At 53.8% G+C, this 16134-nt stretch overlaps 1 protein-coding gene across 1 annotated transcript in view; it reads right to left on the bottom strand.

The window, feature by feature from the left end:
- Positions 1 to 16134, bottom strand: part of LRRC75A (leucine rich repeat containing 75A) — a 45705-nt gene that overhangs the window by 11714 nt on the left and 17857 nt on the right. Inside the window, exon 2 of the mRNA XM_019413368.2 lies at positions 3702 to 3830. Within this exon, the coding sequence (XP_019268913.1) occupies positions 3702 to 3830 (129 nt within the window). The remainder of the gene's footprint in view (positions 1 to 3701; positions 3831 to 16134) is intronic.

Consider the following 16134-nt stretch of genomic DNA (forward strand, 5'->3'; position numbering starts at 1 on the left):
CCTTGTGGAGGATGAGTCTCTGGCTGTTCCCAGAGCATAGAGGGTAGGAGGCAGGAGCAGAGGCCCAGAGTCCAGGTGGAGACTCTGACAGCAGCCCTGAGACGGGGGACGCGGGGACCAGGAGGGCCTTGGAGAGACCCCAACCATTAGGGAATCAGGGCTGTTGGAACTTGCTGGCTGTGGCGGGCAACATGGCTGTTCCGTCCCAAACGCCCTTGGATCCACGTTTCCCAATTTTGTGCTTCTGTCTGGACGGACCAGGCGAGCCAGCGAGACAGATGTGCCTGGGAGCTTACGTCCCAGGGGAACCCATCTATGGTTCGAGCCCCGGGGTCCTCGAGGGACCAGGCCAAAGCCACCTGCCCTCCTCAGGATGGAGCCTGGGCTGGCCTGGCTTCCCTGGGACACCTCCTTAACAGATCGCTGTCCACACACCGTCATTTTAGCGTCTGCGTGCGGGGAACCCCACTGCAGACACGATGGGACAGATGTGAGGGGCTGGAGCTGGGGCCCAGGGAAGGAAAGAGCCTCAAATTTCCCACTAAGTGATCTGTGCTCACAGTGGGGGAGGGGTGGTGACTCACGGGCTCCAGGGCACAAATGTCCAAGAGGTGGGTGACTTTTGAGTCTGAAGCTGGGCTGTGGATTAATCAGCACACAGTCACGGGCGGGATGGGGTTCTGCCCGTCCCCTTCCGCCTGGGGACAGGCACAGACCCACCCCTTTGCCAGGGCCCAGGCCACCTCCAGCTGGGACACAGGTCAAGAAAATGGATGGGACTCATTCAAGGGGGTCGTCTTAGTGGTGGGAAGGGTTATTTGTCTGGTGGATGCTCCACCAAGGCTGGACCAGGAAGGGTTGCTTCCTTTGTCCCATCTCACAATTGAGGGAGACGCCCCCTCATAGTTGACGGTCTTGACATCTCTGTCTATAACCTTAAGGCTCACACTTGGGTGAAAGAGCTAAGAATGGGAGGTCCTGGCCAGCCCCAAGGCAGTCATGTATTGGGGGTGGGCCTGGGGGCTGCCCTTACCACCAGCCTCGGGGCCCTAGAGTCGGGGCCGCCCATCTCGGCCTCCACCCCAACCGGAAGAGTCCTTCGGAAGGGCTTCTCCTGCCACATGGCCTTAGATATGGGCAGGGGAACCCGCCAGGCTCCCGGGCCTCCGACAGGGCTGACGCCACCGGCTGGCTCTCGGAAATCCGGAAATCCGAAGCCAGACCCTTGTTCTCCAAGACTCTGAGGCCACTGCCGGCCTCCGTGCCCCACAACTGACGTGCTGGGCCCGAGCACCCTGCTTGGCACATGATTGGTGCTCGATGACTGAATTATACCTTAGCTTCTGCGTACAGGGGCTCCTCCATGCCAGACACACGGCGTCCTTCTCAAGAATCATTTCTCCGACGGGTCCACGGGAGACGGTGTTGTTATCCCCCTTTGGAGCGGAGGAAGATGAAGTTCCGGGGTGCCTGGGCGGCTCAGTTGGTTAAGCGCCAACTCTCGGTTTCCGCTCAGGTCATGACCTCACAGTTCGTGAGTCCGAGCTCCACGTCGGACTCTGCACTGTCAGCCCAGAGCCTGCTTGGGATTCTCTCTCTCCCTCTCTCTGTCTCTCCCCCACTCTCTCTCTCAAAATAAATAAATAACCTTAAAAAAAAAGAAGAAGAAGAAGAGGCCAGAGAACTAGCTAGTTTTCTTTCTGCCACGTGAGGCCACAGCAAGAAGGTGGCTGTCTGCAAACCCAGAGCAGGGCTCTCATCGGAACCCGACCATGCTGGGCACCCTGATCTTGGGCTTCCGGTTTCCAGAACTGTGAGCAACACATTTTTGTTTTTTATAAGCCACGCGGTCAGTGGTAACGTGTTGTAGCGGCCTGAGCTAAGACAATAACAGGGCCCTGTGGTCGCCGCCCAGACGGAAGGGATGGAACTCAGCACAGAATCCCTTGGGCCACCTCTCCTTCCCGCCCCGTCCAGTCTCCTGAGGTCCGGCATGGGCGGGCAGGGAGGGAGGAGGGGGGACGGGTGCTCAGGCTGTTCCCGCACAGGCCCCCCACCTCCAGCCCCCATGCAACCCTGCGAGCCCCCACTCAAGCCCTGAGAGAAGCTGCTGGCCATTGAGGGACAGTGCAGAGATCCTGAACAGCCGGTCCCCACTCTGCCCGGAACTGGGGTCCAGATCACATCTGGAGTGTAACCTTTATCCGATGACTTCATTGCCTGAATCTGGTCTTCCTCAACGTTAAAATGGGCATGAAAATAACATCTCTCCCAATGAGCTGCTTTGAGTGTCACCCCTTCACCTGCGGGCATCTAAGTTCTAGAAAAGGCAGAGGTCTGGCACCTGCGAGGCCTACGGACTCTGGTCTCAGCTGCTCCAGGCTGAGCCAGGTATAATCTGAATGAGAAGTGAAGGTGACTCCAGGCCCAGCCGTTCCCCCCCCCCCCACCCCTCCCCGCGGCTCCTGGCACCCGCCCCTCTTCCCTGGGCCCGAGGCTCCCAGCCTGCCAACCGTCACTGCCAGCTTTTTCTAACCGGCACATATTTGAGCCCAGCATCCCTGCCTTCTGCTGTGTCCCACCACCAACCCTCCCCCACGCCTGCCGCCGACCGGCTCCCAGCCCTTCAGAACTCACTCCTCACCTCGGAGTCCTGGCTCCAAACAGCCCCAGAAGCCAAAGTCAAGGCCCTAGACAAAGGCCCAGATGGAGGCTCAGCTCCAGAGCAAGGTCCCAGCCTCCTGGACGACTCTGGGTCTGAAAATCACCTCCTCCCTCTTATCCTAGATCCTACTTTGAAAGCACGAGCTTCCCTCAGGCACTCCTGGGTCCTGCTCCGGCTTCCCTGCCCCTGTTCTGCGCTTCTTTTGGAAACTGCTAGAAATTGAGGGATGGGAGAGAAAAGCTCCAGGGTGGGGCTGCCCCACCCCGGCCCTCCCGGGCCCTGCCAGGGCAGCTCTGGGTGAGCCGGCCCCGCAACCCGAGAGGGAGAGGGGCAGAGCCTCCCATCCGGAAATGTCCAAGCAGTACCTGCCTGCGGAGCTGGGGACCCCGGAGCTTTTCCCTCTCAGCTTCGGAAGCCAGTGGACGTGAGCAAAGTGGGTGGGTGGAAAATGACATTCAGCCTTAGGCAGGGAGACCGCTGGGAGTGGTGGGGACTGAGGCATGCCGGAGGCAAGCAGGGTCCCTGCGCCTAAGGCCTGGCGGCGGAGACAGGGCCAGATCTGAGTGGTCTCCTGTCTGCCCTCACCCCTGCCACCTCTGCTCTTACGTGTCGTTGTGCGAGGTACAACCTACGTGACTCTACGCGGTGGCCCTGGCCCCACGTAATAGGGGACGCTACTCAGCTCCAGTCCTATAGAAATGAGGGCTTCGTGTTACCAGAACTTCCCGTTTTTCAAGGGTAGCTAAATATGGAGAACGTGTGAAATATTCTGAGTTTTACATGTTGGCAGTGAATTCGGATTTAATACACTCAGGAGCCAAACAAATCCCCTGCTGATCATGCTGATCTCTGCTATGGATGCTGGGCCTTAGGACAGGGCAGGCATCAGGCCCGCTGGCTTGATGTCTGCACAAGGGGCTCGTGCCCCTCGGCCCCAGGCAGTATCGACCAACCCTCCTGGGCACTGGGTTCTCTGGCAGAAGGGCGCCCGCCTCACACCCCCAGATCTGGCGGGCTCAGACCACAGCTGCCGTACCGGCTTGGGGCAGTGGATGTAACGGGCCAGGCTGATGATGAGGTCGTGTGTGATGGGGTCCACCAGGTTCCGGAAGCTGGCGTAGCGGTACAGAACGTCGTCCAGAGAGGTTGACTCCATGCCCAGGTCCTGCAAGAGTGAAGGACGCCCAGAGGTCAGGAGCGGCTCAGCCCTGCCCCTCGAGTCCCACCCAACAGGCCCAGAACAGCCCTCTGCTCTGGAGGTGGCTCAGTGCCCTGCTCCAGCACCCGGGCAAAGGCGGAGACCACCCCCCCCCCCCACACACACACACACTCCCTTCAAGGTTTCCCAGCTGCAGAACTTCCCCAGGGGGCCAGGGAAGCCCCTGCAGAGATGGCCTTCCCAGCGCAGGGATGTATCTATCTCAAGCCCTCCAACCTCTGGACGAAGGTTTTCATGCTTCCTGAGGTCATTTTTACTCCTCTTTCTTGGTGGTCCTTTGTCTTGAGGGGCTTCTGAATCGTGGAGTTGAATGAGAGGCTGTCAGGTGCCCAGAAGAAAACCCCACCGGGGCTCCCACAGAAAGGGCATCAAGTGGGGGCAGAGCTTCCCCAAGCTTGAGGAGGGACAAGGGTTTGGGAGTCACCACACACCGAGAGCCCCAGTTGGGGGCCTCTGCAGACACCCCTGGCCTTCCCAGCAACGGACCCCATGGGCTTGGCCCAGAACAGTGGCCAGTGTGCATTAGGACCCAGGGGCCCGACTCCAAATGTTCTGGACTGTGTAAGACCCAGAGATTCTTACACAGCCCCAGGGAAAGGGCAGGCTCCCCAAACAGGACTAAGTGTGAATTCCCCACCAGTCAAGCCTGCGGAAGCTTGAAACAGCGTTAATCACTTTAGAGAAGTATAGAAACATGGGTTTCTACCCTAGAGAGTTAGAATAAACTTTATGCCCTCTCTGTGTGAAAGAGCAGGGGTAAACCTTGTGTCTTTCCTCGAGCGCCTCGCCCCAGTCTCTGTCGTCCTCTGGTGGGAGCTACGGTTTCTGTTCTCAGCTTGGTGGGTTGCCTGAACCAGGCAATGGTAACATTCCCACTCTGGGGGGGGGGGGGGGGGACTGCCCCCAGCCCACTTTGAGGACCACGGGGGCCACTGAAGGTGGGCAGGGAAAGCAAGCACCACCGACTTCTGCCGCCCTCACCCTATGGCCCCTGGTCCCCTGCACAGGCCAGAGAAGGGAGGATCCCAGCCTGAGTTCCCAGGGGCCAGCACCCTGGGGCATAGGAAATGTGTGCTTAGTGGGTGAGTCCCAGGAGGGGTTTGCTCCCTGCCATTTTGGTGGTGGTGGTGGGGGTGGGGGTGTCCTGAACTTTTCCAAACACCTTCCCGTGTGATGCTTAGAAATCCCATAAGGCAAGTAGACTGCACATCATTATTCCCAATTTACAGATGAAGAAACCAAGGCCCAGGACTTTAGGAATGGAACGTACGACATGACGACTGTGGTCATCACTGCTGAGTGAGCGCACATCCTAAGAGCTCTCATCGCAAAGAAGAAAACATGGTTTTTCTTTTTTTTCTCCCGTAACTACATGAGGTGAGGCGATTAACTCAGTTTACTGTGGTAACAATCTCACAGTGGCTGGAAGTCAAGCCGTGAGGCGGTATGCCTTAACCTTACACAATGCCGTAACTCAATTATCTCCCAGTCACAGGGTGCCTGGGTGGCTCAGTTGGTTGAGCGTCCGACTTTGGCTCACGTCACGATCTTCTTTCTGGCTCATGAGTTCGAGACCCGCATCGGGCTCTCTGCTATTAGCTCAGAGCCTGGAGCCTGCTTTGGATTCTGTGTCTCCCTCTCTCTCTGCCCCTCCCCCACTAGTGCTCAGTCTCTCTCTCCAAAATAAATAAAAACATAAAAAAAATTTTTTTAATTATATCCCAGGCACAGTGAAAGAGAAACAATCACCTATAATAAAGATGTTTTTAAAGAAAAGTTTCGGGGCGCCTGGGTGGCTCAGTCGGTTAAGTGTCTGACTTCGGCTCGGGTCGTGATCTCACGGTTCGTGGGTTCGAGCCCCGCATCAGGCTCTGCTGACAGCTCGGAGCCTGGAGCCTGTTCCAGATTCTGTGTCTCCCTTTCTCTCTGTGCCCCTCCCCTGCTCGTGCTCTGTCTCTCTCTCTCCAAAACAAATATTAAAAAAATTTGTTAAAAAAAAAAAATAAAGAAAAATTTCAGGAATGGGTGGGGGGGTGGCTATGTGTCAGTGGGGGGCGGGGAGCTCTTTGGGGATTGCTCTGGTTTATCTGGTTTATCCGAAGTGAGTTGGGCTGGAGGCCGGATGAACGTGCAGGGAATGCCGTCCTGAAGTCCTGAGGTTTGGTGGTGACATTTTTAAGAGCAAAGAAAGGAAGGATCTTTGCTTCGTGGATCTGGCCGCGGGCACCTGAGTCGGTTAGGTGTCTGACTTTGGCTCAGGTCATGATCTCTGCTGTCAGCATGGGGCCCACTTTGGATTCTCTGTCCCCCTCTCTCTCTGCTCCTCCCCTGCTTTCTCTCTTTCTCAAAAATAAATTAACATTGAAAAAAAGAAAGAGAGAAAGAAAGAAAGAAAGAAAGAAAGAAAGAAAGAAAGAAAGGAAGGAAGGAATCGATTCCAAGGGCCAGTGAGGGGGGCTTTGCTGTCCACCCAGCAGGAATGGACCTCAGAGGCAAGGAGCCCTCTGTCAGGGCCTCTGGCTGCTGAAATAATTTACCAGGGACCTAGATGCAGGGCTCAAGGTCTGGTGTGCATACTGGCACAGGAAGGCTTCTGACGTGCCAGCTGCCAGGTTCCAGAGCTGAAGGCCTTTGCAGACCCAGATACAACACTGTTGTGGACCTCGGTCTCTGCCCTGACTTGTTCTATCCCTCAGCCAGCGCCGTGTCCTGGACAAGCTACCTCATATCACTGGGTCTCAGTTTCCTCATCTGTAAAATGGAGCCAGGGACCCTCCATCATGAGTAGGTGAGGGCAATAAAACCAAGTAACATATGTAAAGCCTCTGGCAGGGGGCGCCTGGGTGGCTCAGTTGGTTAAGCATCTGACTCAGGTCATGATCTCAAGGTTAGCGGGTTTGAATCCCACATCGGGTGACCTCGAGTCCTACTTCTCTCTCTCTCTCTCTGCCTCTCGCTCACTTGCACCCTCTCTCTCTCTCTCATAAAAAAGAAGCCTCTGGCAGGGAAGAATACCACCAACACAGCCCTCCCCACCCTACCCTCCTGGCCTCCACCCCCCTCCCCTCTGCAAGGCCCCTCCTCTCCTTACACGATTGCTCTTAACCACTTCTTGGACCACAGACCCATTTGAGAATGTGACAAAAGCCATGACCTCTCTCTTTAGAAAACTCGAGATTTAGGCCTCATGGTCAGCAGGGTCAGGGCACGTGTGATCTCAGAACACACACTGTTACTCAGTAATGTGCAAAAATGCATCCTTGTGGCAGGAAGAGGCTGTGTCAAAGTGCTGAGGTTCCCCTTTCCTGGGGCCGTGGGTGAGGGAAGTGGACGGTCCCATGGGTGGAAATGGAGGGGTGGTTATTGCCACGGCCAGAGGCTGGATTTGTGGCCACAGGAGGACAGAAGATAGATTTATCTTTCTTTTCCTGCCTGTCCTTTGGTGAGATGTCGACTTCACGCCAGCCTCTGCCTCCCCTGTTTTGTCCCTGCCTGGATGTCCCTGCAGAAAGCACCAGATTCTAGGTTCTACCCAGCCCCCACACACTGTCAGTCTGTGGGCAACAGACTTCTTCCCTCTTGGGATTGTTTCCCCGTCTGTGAAATGGGCAGATGAACCACACTAGTAGTTGCCAAACTCTATTTCCAAGATCTTGGGGCTGAAAGCAAACAACAGACAGGCCAGAGGGGTCAGCAAGCTCTCGACAGAGCAGGCCACCCTTCAGTTAAAAACTACAAGAACACAAACAACCCCCCAAAGTAGTTCTGTTGCCAAAGCCAAGTCTGAAAACCCTGGACTGGTTGACTGCCCGGGCTCTTGCACTCCTACCGGCCCTGCCCCCTCTTCCCATTTCCCTCCTTTCCAGGCCAGTAGAGGCCATGCCATCCGGGGAGGACCAAGAAAACCCTCGTTGTTAACCCTGGAGGCTGGAGCAGGTCTGGGGAGGCGCAAAACGTTCTTCCCAGAGCCCCTCGTGGTCACTCTGGGCACCCAGCCTGCTGACGGTGGCTCCAGCTGTGGGGGCTGCTGTTGTCTGGACTTGTTTAGCCGTTGCTTGGGAGGGGGGTGCCCAGGGGGAGGAGAGGAGGGTCTCCCCAGGAAGGCAGACGTGGTCCTGCTCAGCCCTGCCCTGCTCACTGTGCTTCGGGTAACTGTGGGTCATGCCACAGCCCTCCCCGTGAATTGCAGCCGGGGTGGGGCTCCTGAAGGTCCCAGGGCTGCGGGTTATGAGAAGCTGCAACCCGGAAAACCAGATGGGGGCTGGACAAGGGCGGCTGCACATTTTATTGCTGTTATTTCTTTGTTTCGACCCCATCTAGGCCCACGAATGCTTGAGCTGCTTGAGGATATTTCTGGGCTCCTAGCTGTCCTCCCCACCCCGCTCTCCAAGGCTAATTCATGGGGGACGACTGTGTCACAGCTTTGCTCTGATGGCCCCACTGATGCTGCCCAACAGGGGCCTCCGACGTTAGGAGGCTCTCGAGAAGGGATGAGGCGAGGCGAGAGGTAAGCGGTGCCTGCTGCGTGCACGGGGAAAAGACCCAAATCCACACGGGGCTCCTCCAGGCCACCCTGGGCACAGCCTTGGACTTTGGAGGGGCTGGTCTGCCTTGCAAAGTACCAGGCAGTAAAGAAAACAGCTTCCTCGCTATGGTCTAAACAGCGGCATCTCTAGGAACTGGGCAAGCAGGGTTCCTTATCAGAAAGCTTGGGGACATCAGCGGGTGTCCCTGGGTCACTCTCGTAGGCAGCTTTGCTTGGAGAGTGTCACCAGCAGGGGACCAAGGTGGCCAGTGGCTGGCACACTCCATCTCGTGTAAGTGGGGGCCCCATGGTACTTGAGCTTGAAGAACCAGGTTTGGGGACTCGTTCCCGTAGGAAGACAGGTGATGGACCTGAGGTTAGGGGTAGGGGGATGGCTTTCCAAAAAGTGAGCAGAGATCTGTGTAGACGAGCATTTCTCCAGGTGTGGGCTATAGTCCCGTTCAGGGGCTCTGTGAGATCCTCTTTTCTAATGACATGTCAGCGTGACCTAGATTTTCTTTGCAGACTTCAACCCCAACAAGCCGCTGCAAGAGACCGAATGCAGAAGCAGCAGGTATGAGAATCCAGCTATCTTCTGTCAAGCCACACGTTAAAGAGATTCGAAAAACTGTAAAACAATGCCACGTCCCTCACTGAAATGTTTTTCGTTTGAAAAATGTAGTTATTTTTGTCAAAATTTATTTCTTGCACATGTGAGATTATTAATTTTAAAAGAATGAATAAATAAATCTTTTTAATTTTTATTAAAATTTTTTAAAATTATGTATGCTGAGAGAGCGAGTGAGTGAGCAGGGAAGGGGCAGAGAGAGAGGGAGAGAGAATCCCAAGCATGGAGCCTGACGTGGGGCTCAAACCCAGAACCATGAGATCATGACCTGAGCCAAAAACCAAGAGTGGAGTGGTTAACCGGCTGAGCCACCCAGGTGCCCCAATCTCTCTCTCTCTTTTTTTTAAGTGAACTCTACACCCAGCGCGGGGCTTGAACTCACGACCCTGAGATCAAGAGTCACACGTTCTACCAACTGAGTCTGCCAGGTGCCCCGAAATGAATACATAAATCTTTAAAACACTTTTGTTTGATTTCTTTTTTTTTTTGTTTAACATTTATTTGAGAGAGAGAGAGAGAGACAGACAGACAGAGCATGAGTGGAGGAGGGGCAGAGAGAGAGGGACACACAGAATTCGAAGCCGGCTCCAGGCTCTGAGCTGTCAGCACAGAGCTGGAGACAGACTTCGACCTGAACCGAAGTCAGATGCTTAAACCAACTGAGCCACCCAGGCGCCCCTTGTCTGATTTCTAATATGGTGACTAGCATCTGTTAGATCTAACCCACATAAAGAAAATCTCTTTTTGAGGTCCTCAATAATTTTAAAGGGCATAAAGTTTCCCCAAAACATTCAAAATAGAACTACCGTGCAATCCAGGAATCCCACTTCTGGGGACATATACAAAGGAGACGAAAACAGACCATTGATGAGTTACACGCATTCTCATGTTCATTGCATTACTCACAATAGCCAAGAGGTGGGGACAAGCTAAGTGTTGGCTGAATGGATAAAGATGTGGTACACACACACACACACACACACACACACACACACACTGGAATACTATTCAGCCATTAAGAGAAAGGAAATCCTGCCATCTGTGACCACACGGAAGGACCTTGAGGGCATTATGCTAAGGGAGATAAGTCAGACAGGAAAACAAATACTGCACGATCTCACTTCTATGTGGAATCTAGAAAGGACCAAACTCAAAAACACAGAGTGTAATGGTGGTTACCAGGGGCTGGGGGTGAGACACGTGGTTTAAGGGTATATAGTAGCAACTAGTAGATAAGTAAGTCTGGGAGATTTAATACACAGTACGGTGATTGTAGACAACACCACTATTACAAACATTAACCTCGCTAAGAGACTAGGTCTTTTTTTTTTTTAAGTTTTTTATTTTAGAGAGAGAGTGTGAGAAGGGCAGCGGGGCAGAGGACGAGAGAGAGATAATCTTTTTAATGTTTATTTTTGAGCAGATTGGGGGGAGGCGGGAGCGGGGGCAGAGGATCTGAAACGGGCTCTGTGTGGGGCTTGAACTCACGAACCTTGAGATCATGACCTGAGCCAAAGTAGGGCGCTTAACTGACTGGGCCACCCAGGAGCCCCAACAGCTGGTATCTTTATAACCATGTCTCCAAGTCACCAAAGGGGCATCCCCCTGTGATCCCCTTTAAGACTCCAAAAATCCCTTCGTGGTACCTCTCCTGTGACCCCAACTGTTCCTCAGTGTCTCATCTCCATCCTGCCAACCCTCTCAGGCTTCCCTTCCTGACACAAATCGACTTAACTTCTCTGGCTGACCAACCCACTCCCCAACCAGAAAGTAACAAGTCTTAGCAAACATGGGAAGAAACGGGAAACCTTGCGCTTGCTGAAGAGAAGGTGAAACGGCACAGTCACTGTGGAAAAGAGAATGGCATTTCCTCAAAAAATTAAAAATAGACGGGCGCCCGGGTGGCTCAGTCGGTTAGGCGTCTGACTTCGGCTCAGGTCATGACCTCGCGGTCCGTGAGTTCGAGCCCCATGTCGGGCTCTGTGCTGACAGCTCGGAGCCTGGAGCCTGTTTCAGATTGTGTGTCTCCCTCTCTCTCTGCCCCTCCCCAGCTCACGGTCTCTCTCTCTCTCTCTCGAAAACAAATAAACATTAAAAACATTTTTTTATAAAGGCATTTCTTACACACACACACACACAAAAAAAAAACAAACCATTTTTTTTAGTTAAAAATAGAATTACCATATATGCCCCCGAAGAACCGAAAGCGGGGACTCGAGCCAACATTTGCACACCTGCAGCATTATTTGCAATAGCCAAAAGGTGGAAACAACCCAAGTGTCCACCAACAGATGGGTGGAGAACCAAAGTGTGGTGTATACACAACGATGGAATATTATTCCGTCATGAAAAGGAATGAAACCCCACATGTGCTACACCACGGATGAACCTTGAGGATATTATGCTAAGTGAAATAGGCCGGTCACAAAAGGATAGTCCCACTTACATGAGGTTCTGAGAGCCATCAAATTCACAGAGACAGAAAGTAGGTGGCCGCCATGGGCTGGGGGGACAAGGATTGAGGAGTTAGTGTTTAACGGGTACAGAGTCTCAGCTTTGCAAGACGAGAGAGTTCTGGAGATGGGATTGCACAACAATGTGAACGCACCAATACCAACCTTTGAAAATGGTTAAGACAGTACATTTTATGTTCTGCGTAGTTCCCAACAACGTAAGGAAAGACCTAGGAAGGCAAACACAGACACCTTCTGGAGGTGGGAGGAGGGCTCAGGAGGAGCAGGGGGCATGCGCATCTGGCCATTTTTTTCTTCTGTCACATTTGGTTACGAAAATTTTTTGCCACTGTGTCCATCTTTCCATCTACAAACGCCAACCTTTTCTCAACCTGTTCTTTTCATCAGGAAAACCGACGGTGGCTCTCAGTCTCTTGTGATTGTAGCTTTTATTTTTTTTAAAGATTTTATTTTTATTTTTTTAAGTTTTATTTATTAAAAAAATTTAAATATTTTTGAGAGAGAGAGAGAGAAAACGAGTGGGGGAGGGGCAGAGAGAGAGGGAGACCCAGAATCCAAAGCAGGCTCCCAGGCTCTGAGCTGTTGGCACAGAGCCCGATGCGGGGCTCACACCCACGAACCGTGAGATCACGACCCGAGCCGAAGTCAGATGCCTAACCAACTGAGCCACCCAGGAGCCCCAAGGATTTTAAGTCATCTCTACCCCCAACGTGGGGCTTGAACTCACAACCTCGAGATCAAGAGTCGCGGGCTCTACCAACTGAGCCAGCAGGGGGCCCCTGATCTTATCTTTTTCATGTCCTTTCCATAACACTCTCTCAGAGTGTCTCAAGTTTGCCTTCCTTGTCCCCATCCTTGATCTCATGTTCTGAGTCTCAGTCTCTCCAGGAAGGACGGCAAGTGGGCTAGCATTTTCCTCCGATTCTTATTTTTCTCATTAATCTCCTTTTCATCTCACCCTCTGGTTCCCCACCCCCCCCCCCACCCCCCCCCCCCGTTTCAGCTTGGCCTCTTTGTGCGGCATTTTGTTCTTTTCCCACAAAGTTCACTTCTTCCGGATCCTGCTGTAGATCATTTTTGGAGGTCAGGGTTCAGCTTCTGTGGCATTGATTTATCCTACACCCGTGTTTTTTCTTTTCCCCAGTTGTTCACCCTGGAAAGAGGCACGATCTAGTGAGACCCACGTCTATCATCTGTCTAGTGGTGATACTGTGATTTGTAGTAACTTATAATATATATTTGGGGGCGCACCTGGGTGGCTCAGTAGGTTGAGCATCTGACTCTTGATTTCGGTTCAACGTTTGTGAGTTCGAGCCCCACGTCGGGCTCTATGCTGACAGCGCAGATCCTGCTTGGGATTCCCTCTCCCTCTCTCAAAAATTAATTAATTAATTAATTAATTAAAAAAATATATAGGAAATATATATTTGGTCTTTGTCCCCATTTCTGGCACAGAGCTCCTAAAACCCTTGGAATTTCCTACATGATGAGAGAGACAGAAGTGTCTTGTGTCGTGTTAATGAGGTGACTTTGGGACAGCCCCCAGGATCACCTAATGAAGGGGGCTGGTCCAGCAGTCAGTGATTAGTGGGTTGGAACTTCTGGAGAGGGGTAGGGGCTGGAGGTTGGGTTAGTCGCCAATGGCCAATGATTTCATCAGTCATGACTGTGTAATGAATCCTCCACAAAACCCTCAGATGGGGTTTGGAGAGACAGGTTCGGGACGTGAGGACACAGGGGAGAGCGAGATCATCTGCAGGGAAGCTCTGACTCCTTCCCCCACACCTTGCCCTCTCTTCCATGTGGCGGTTCCTGAGTTACATCCTTTAATAACTAGTAAGTAAACTGCTTTCCCGAGTCCTATGAGCTGCTCTGGCAAGTTCACTGAACCCCAGGAGAGGACTGTGGTGTTGAGGGAGCATAGGGCAAGCTAGGGCAGAGTATAGGCTAACGGCAATCTCCCCCCCCCACCCACCCCACAACCCCTGCAGGTGGCATCTATGGGATATTCCTCAGACACTCCTGGCTGCCCAAGAACAAAGGGGTTCAAGGGCTTGCCATGGCGATGTGGGAAACTAAGACACATGAAAACTTAAACTCCCTTACTGCCTTCAGCCCACTGACGAGTCCTTGAAACAGGCAGCGACCTCCTCTAGGAGCTCAGCTGCCTTGATGATGACACTTCGCTAGGGCCAAAACGGAATCTTGGCTTAACATTTTCCTGACCCCCCCCCCCCCCCCCCCAGGAACCTGCAAGTCTACTTTAACATACAAAAATTCCTTTGGAAACCTCCTCTCTCTCAACTGCCCCAAGATATATGCTGGCAATCGTACTCCAAGCTTATGGCCCCCCAATATACACCCGAAGGGTCTCACGACTTGAGGCTTTATTAAACGGTAATAAATGGTGTTTTCCTAACAGCAGCTGGCCACTCAAGGTCCTGGAAACCTTGCTCCCAAAGTTCCTTCGAGACTTACTCCGTCCCTGACCCCTCCCAACTGGAGGGTATATAACAAGTTATCCGTCACGACCCCATGCAGCTCTTCCTGCCCACGGGGCCTGTCCCCGTGCTTTAATAAAATCACCTTTTTTTTAACGTTTTATTTATTTTTGAGACAGGGAGAGACAGCATGAACAGGGAAGGGTCAGAGAGAGGGAGACACAGAATCGGAAACAGGCTCCAGGCTCTGAGCTGTCAGCACAGAGCCCGACGCGGGGCTCGAACTCACGGACCGCGAGATCATGACCTGAGCCGAAGTCGGCCGCCTAACCGACTGAGCCACCCAGGCGCCCCAATAAAATCACCTTTTTGCCCCAAAGACGTCTTCAAGAATTCTTTCTTGGCTGTCGGCTCCAGATCCCGCCCCCCACCATCACTCCAAAACTTCATCAGTAGGAACCTCCAGCCTGTAGCCCATGGGTCACAGCACGAGTGACAACCTGGACTTTGACTTGGCCTCTGAAGTGGGGGTCGGGCGCAGTCTTGTAGGGCTGAGCGCCCTTCACCCTTGGGCTCTGATGTTCCCCCCAGGTAAACGGGGCCAGAATGGAGTTGAGTTCCAGGGCACCCAGCTGGTGTCTGAGAATTGCATGTCGGTGGAAAACTGCGCCCACACGTTGCAATCGGGGACCAGAGTCATGACCTTGTCCCATGGCTGCTTCCTGGGTAAGAACAGAGTCCACCTCGTCCGGCTCTGGCTTGCTGAAGAAGCTGCTCGGGGCCAGGCCTGGGACACCGAGCCAAGGCGACTCTGACCTTGGGAAGGGACATCCTCACCCACCCCCACAGCCTGGGCCCTTGACGGCCTCCGTGAACATCCACCGTGGTGTCCACATCCGAGGACTTTCCCAGCCCCGGCGGCCTTACTGCACTTCCGGTCTGGAGGTGGTGGCCTCCTGGGCTTTGCGTTGCTCTCTCCGAATGCAGAAGCAGCACAGGGGAGGAGGGCTCGGAGGGGAGGGGGTAAGCAGCACTCTTTCTATCCCCAAATCACCCGCCTGCCGCTTGCTGGAGGGGAAAGAGGCAGCTGCCTGACTTCCTGATTAATGGAGTTCTCACACTGAGGCCTCAGATTCCTGAGGGGAAGCTGGGAGCCAGCGCTGCTGCAGGAAGACGGGAGGTTCCTCCCAGACTGTCCACCTGTCTCTGTTTTCAGTGTTTTTCATCTTTTTTTGGCATGTCTTCTTAGGGATTTTAGGGGAAGGCTGGGGGAAGCCGCACAGGAGGCCGCCAGGCACACGCTATTTTAAACCCGCAGCCACCCCCTTCCCTTTCAGATTGAGGTTTGAAACTCATCCCCAGAAGGAAGGCCCCACGGGAAATGAGCGCGGTCTCTCCCCTCCAGGCATGACTCCACGGTTTCTGCGACAACAGAGCAGGGGAAGGAGGAAGGCGGCAGGCCGCAGGCTCTGTGTAGAAACCAGCCAAGGCAGACAGCTTCAATCTGGAAGCCGCCAGAGCCTGAATGTGCAAAGCTACTTAATGAGGTTGTAATCAAACACAGTCCACCAGAGGGGGATTAATTAGAGTCCGGAGGGCGGGCAGGAAGCAGCCCGGGCTTCTCTCTCCCCTCCCGGCCCTGGAACATCAGAGGCAGCTCTTCCTGAGGGGGTGGGCACCGACTGGGGAATACTGGCTGACTCAACTTCTGTCCCCTCCCCTGTGACATTCAGGCTGGCCTTCCTGGGGATTCCCAGGAGGAGGGGGGGAGGGAAGAGAACTGGCAGGTGCCAGGAGGGAAAAGCAGCCCCAGGGAGAGGAGCCAGAGAGAGGGGGTCTGGTGAGGACTCCAGGCAGCTGCTCACTGGAGGCCGACAAGTCTCCGAGGAAGCAGGAAGGAGTCTTAAAAGCCCCCCAGGGAATGCGGGGGGCCGCTGGGGGTGGATGTCCACACCACAGAAAGAGGTGCAGGATACTGGACACCCAAACTGTGGTGCCTAGTCCCCGGAACTCTGGGAGCGCTATCTCCCTTGATAAAAGGGTCTTTGCAGATGTGGTTAAGTAACGGATCATCCTGGATCATCCAGGTGGGCTCTAAATCCAATGACAGGTGTCCTTATAAGGAGGTGACACCAAGGCATAGGCAGTCGGGGCACGCGGCCCTGCCAACAACTTAATTTGG

This window comes from Panthera pardus, unplaced genomic scaffold (genome assembly GCF_024362965.1).
Source record: "Panthera pardus isolate Hobbes unplaced genomic scaffold, ASM2436296v1 HiC_scaffold_3, whole genome shotgun sequence".
NCBI lineage: Eukaryota > Metazoa > Chordata > Mammalia > Carnivora > Felidae > Panthera > Panthera pardus.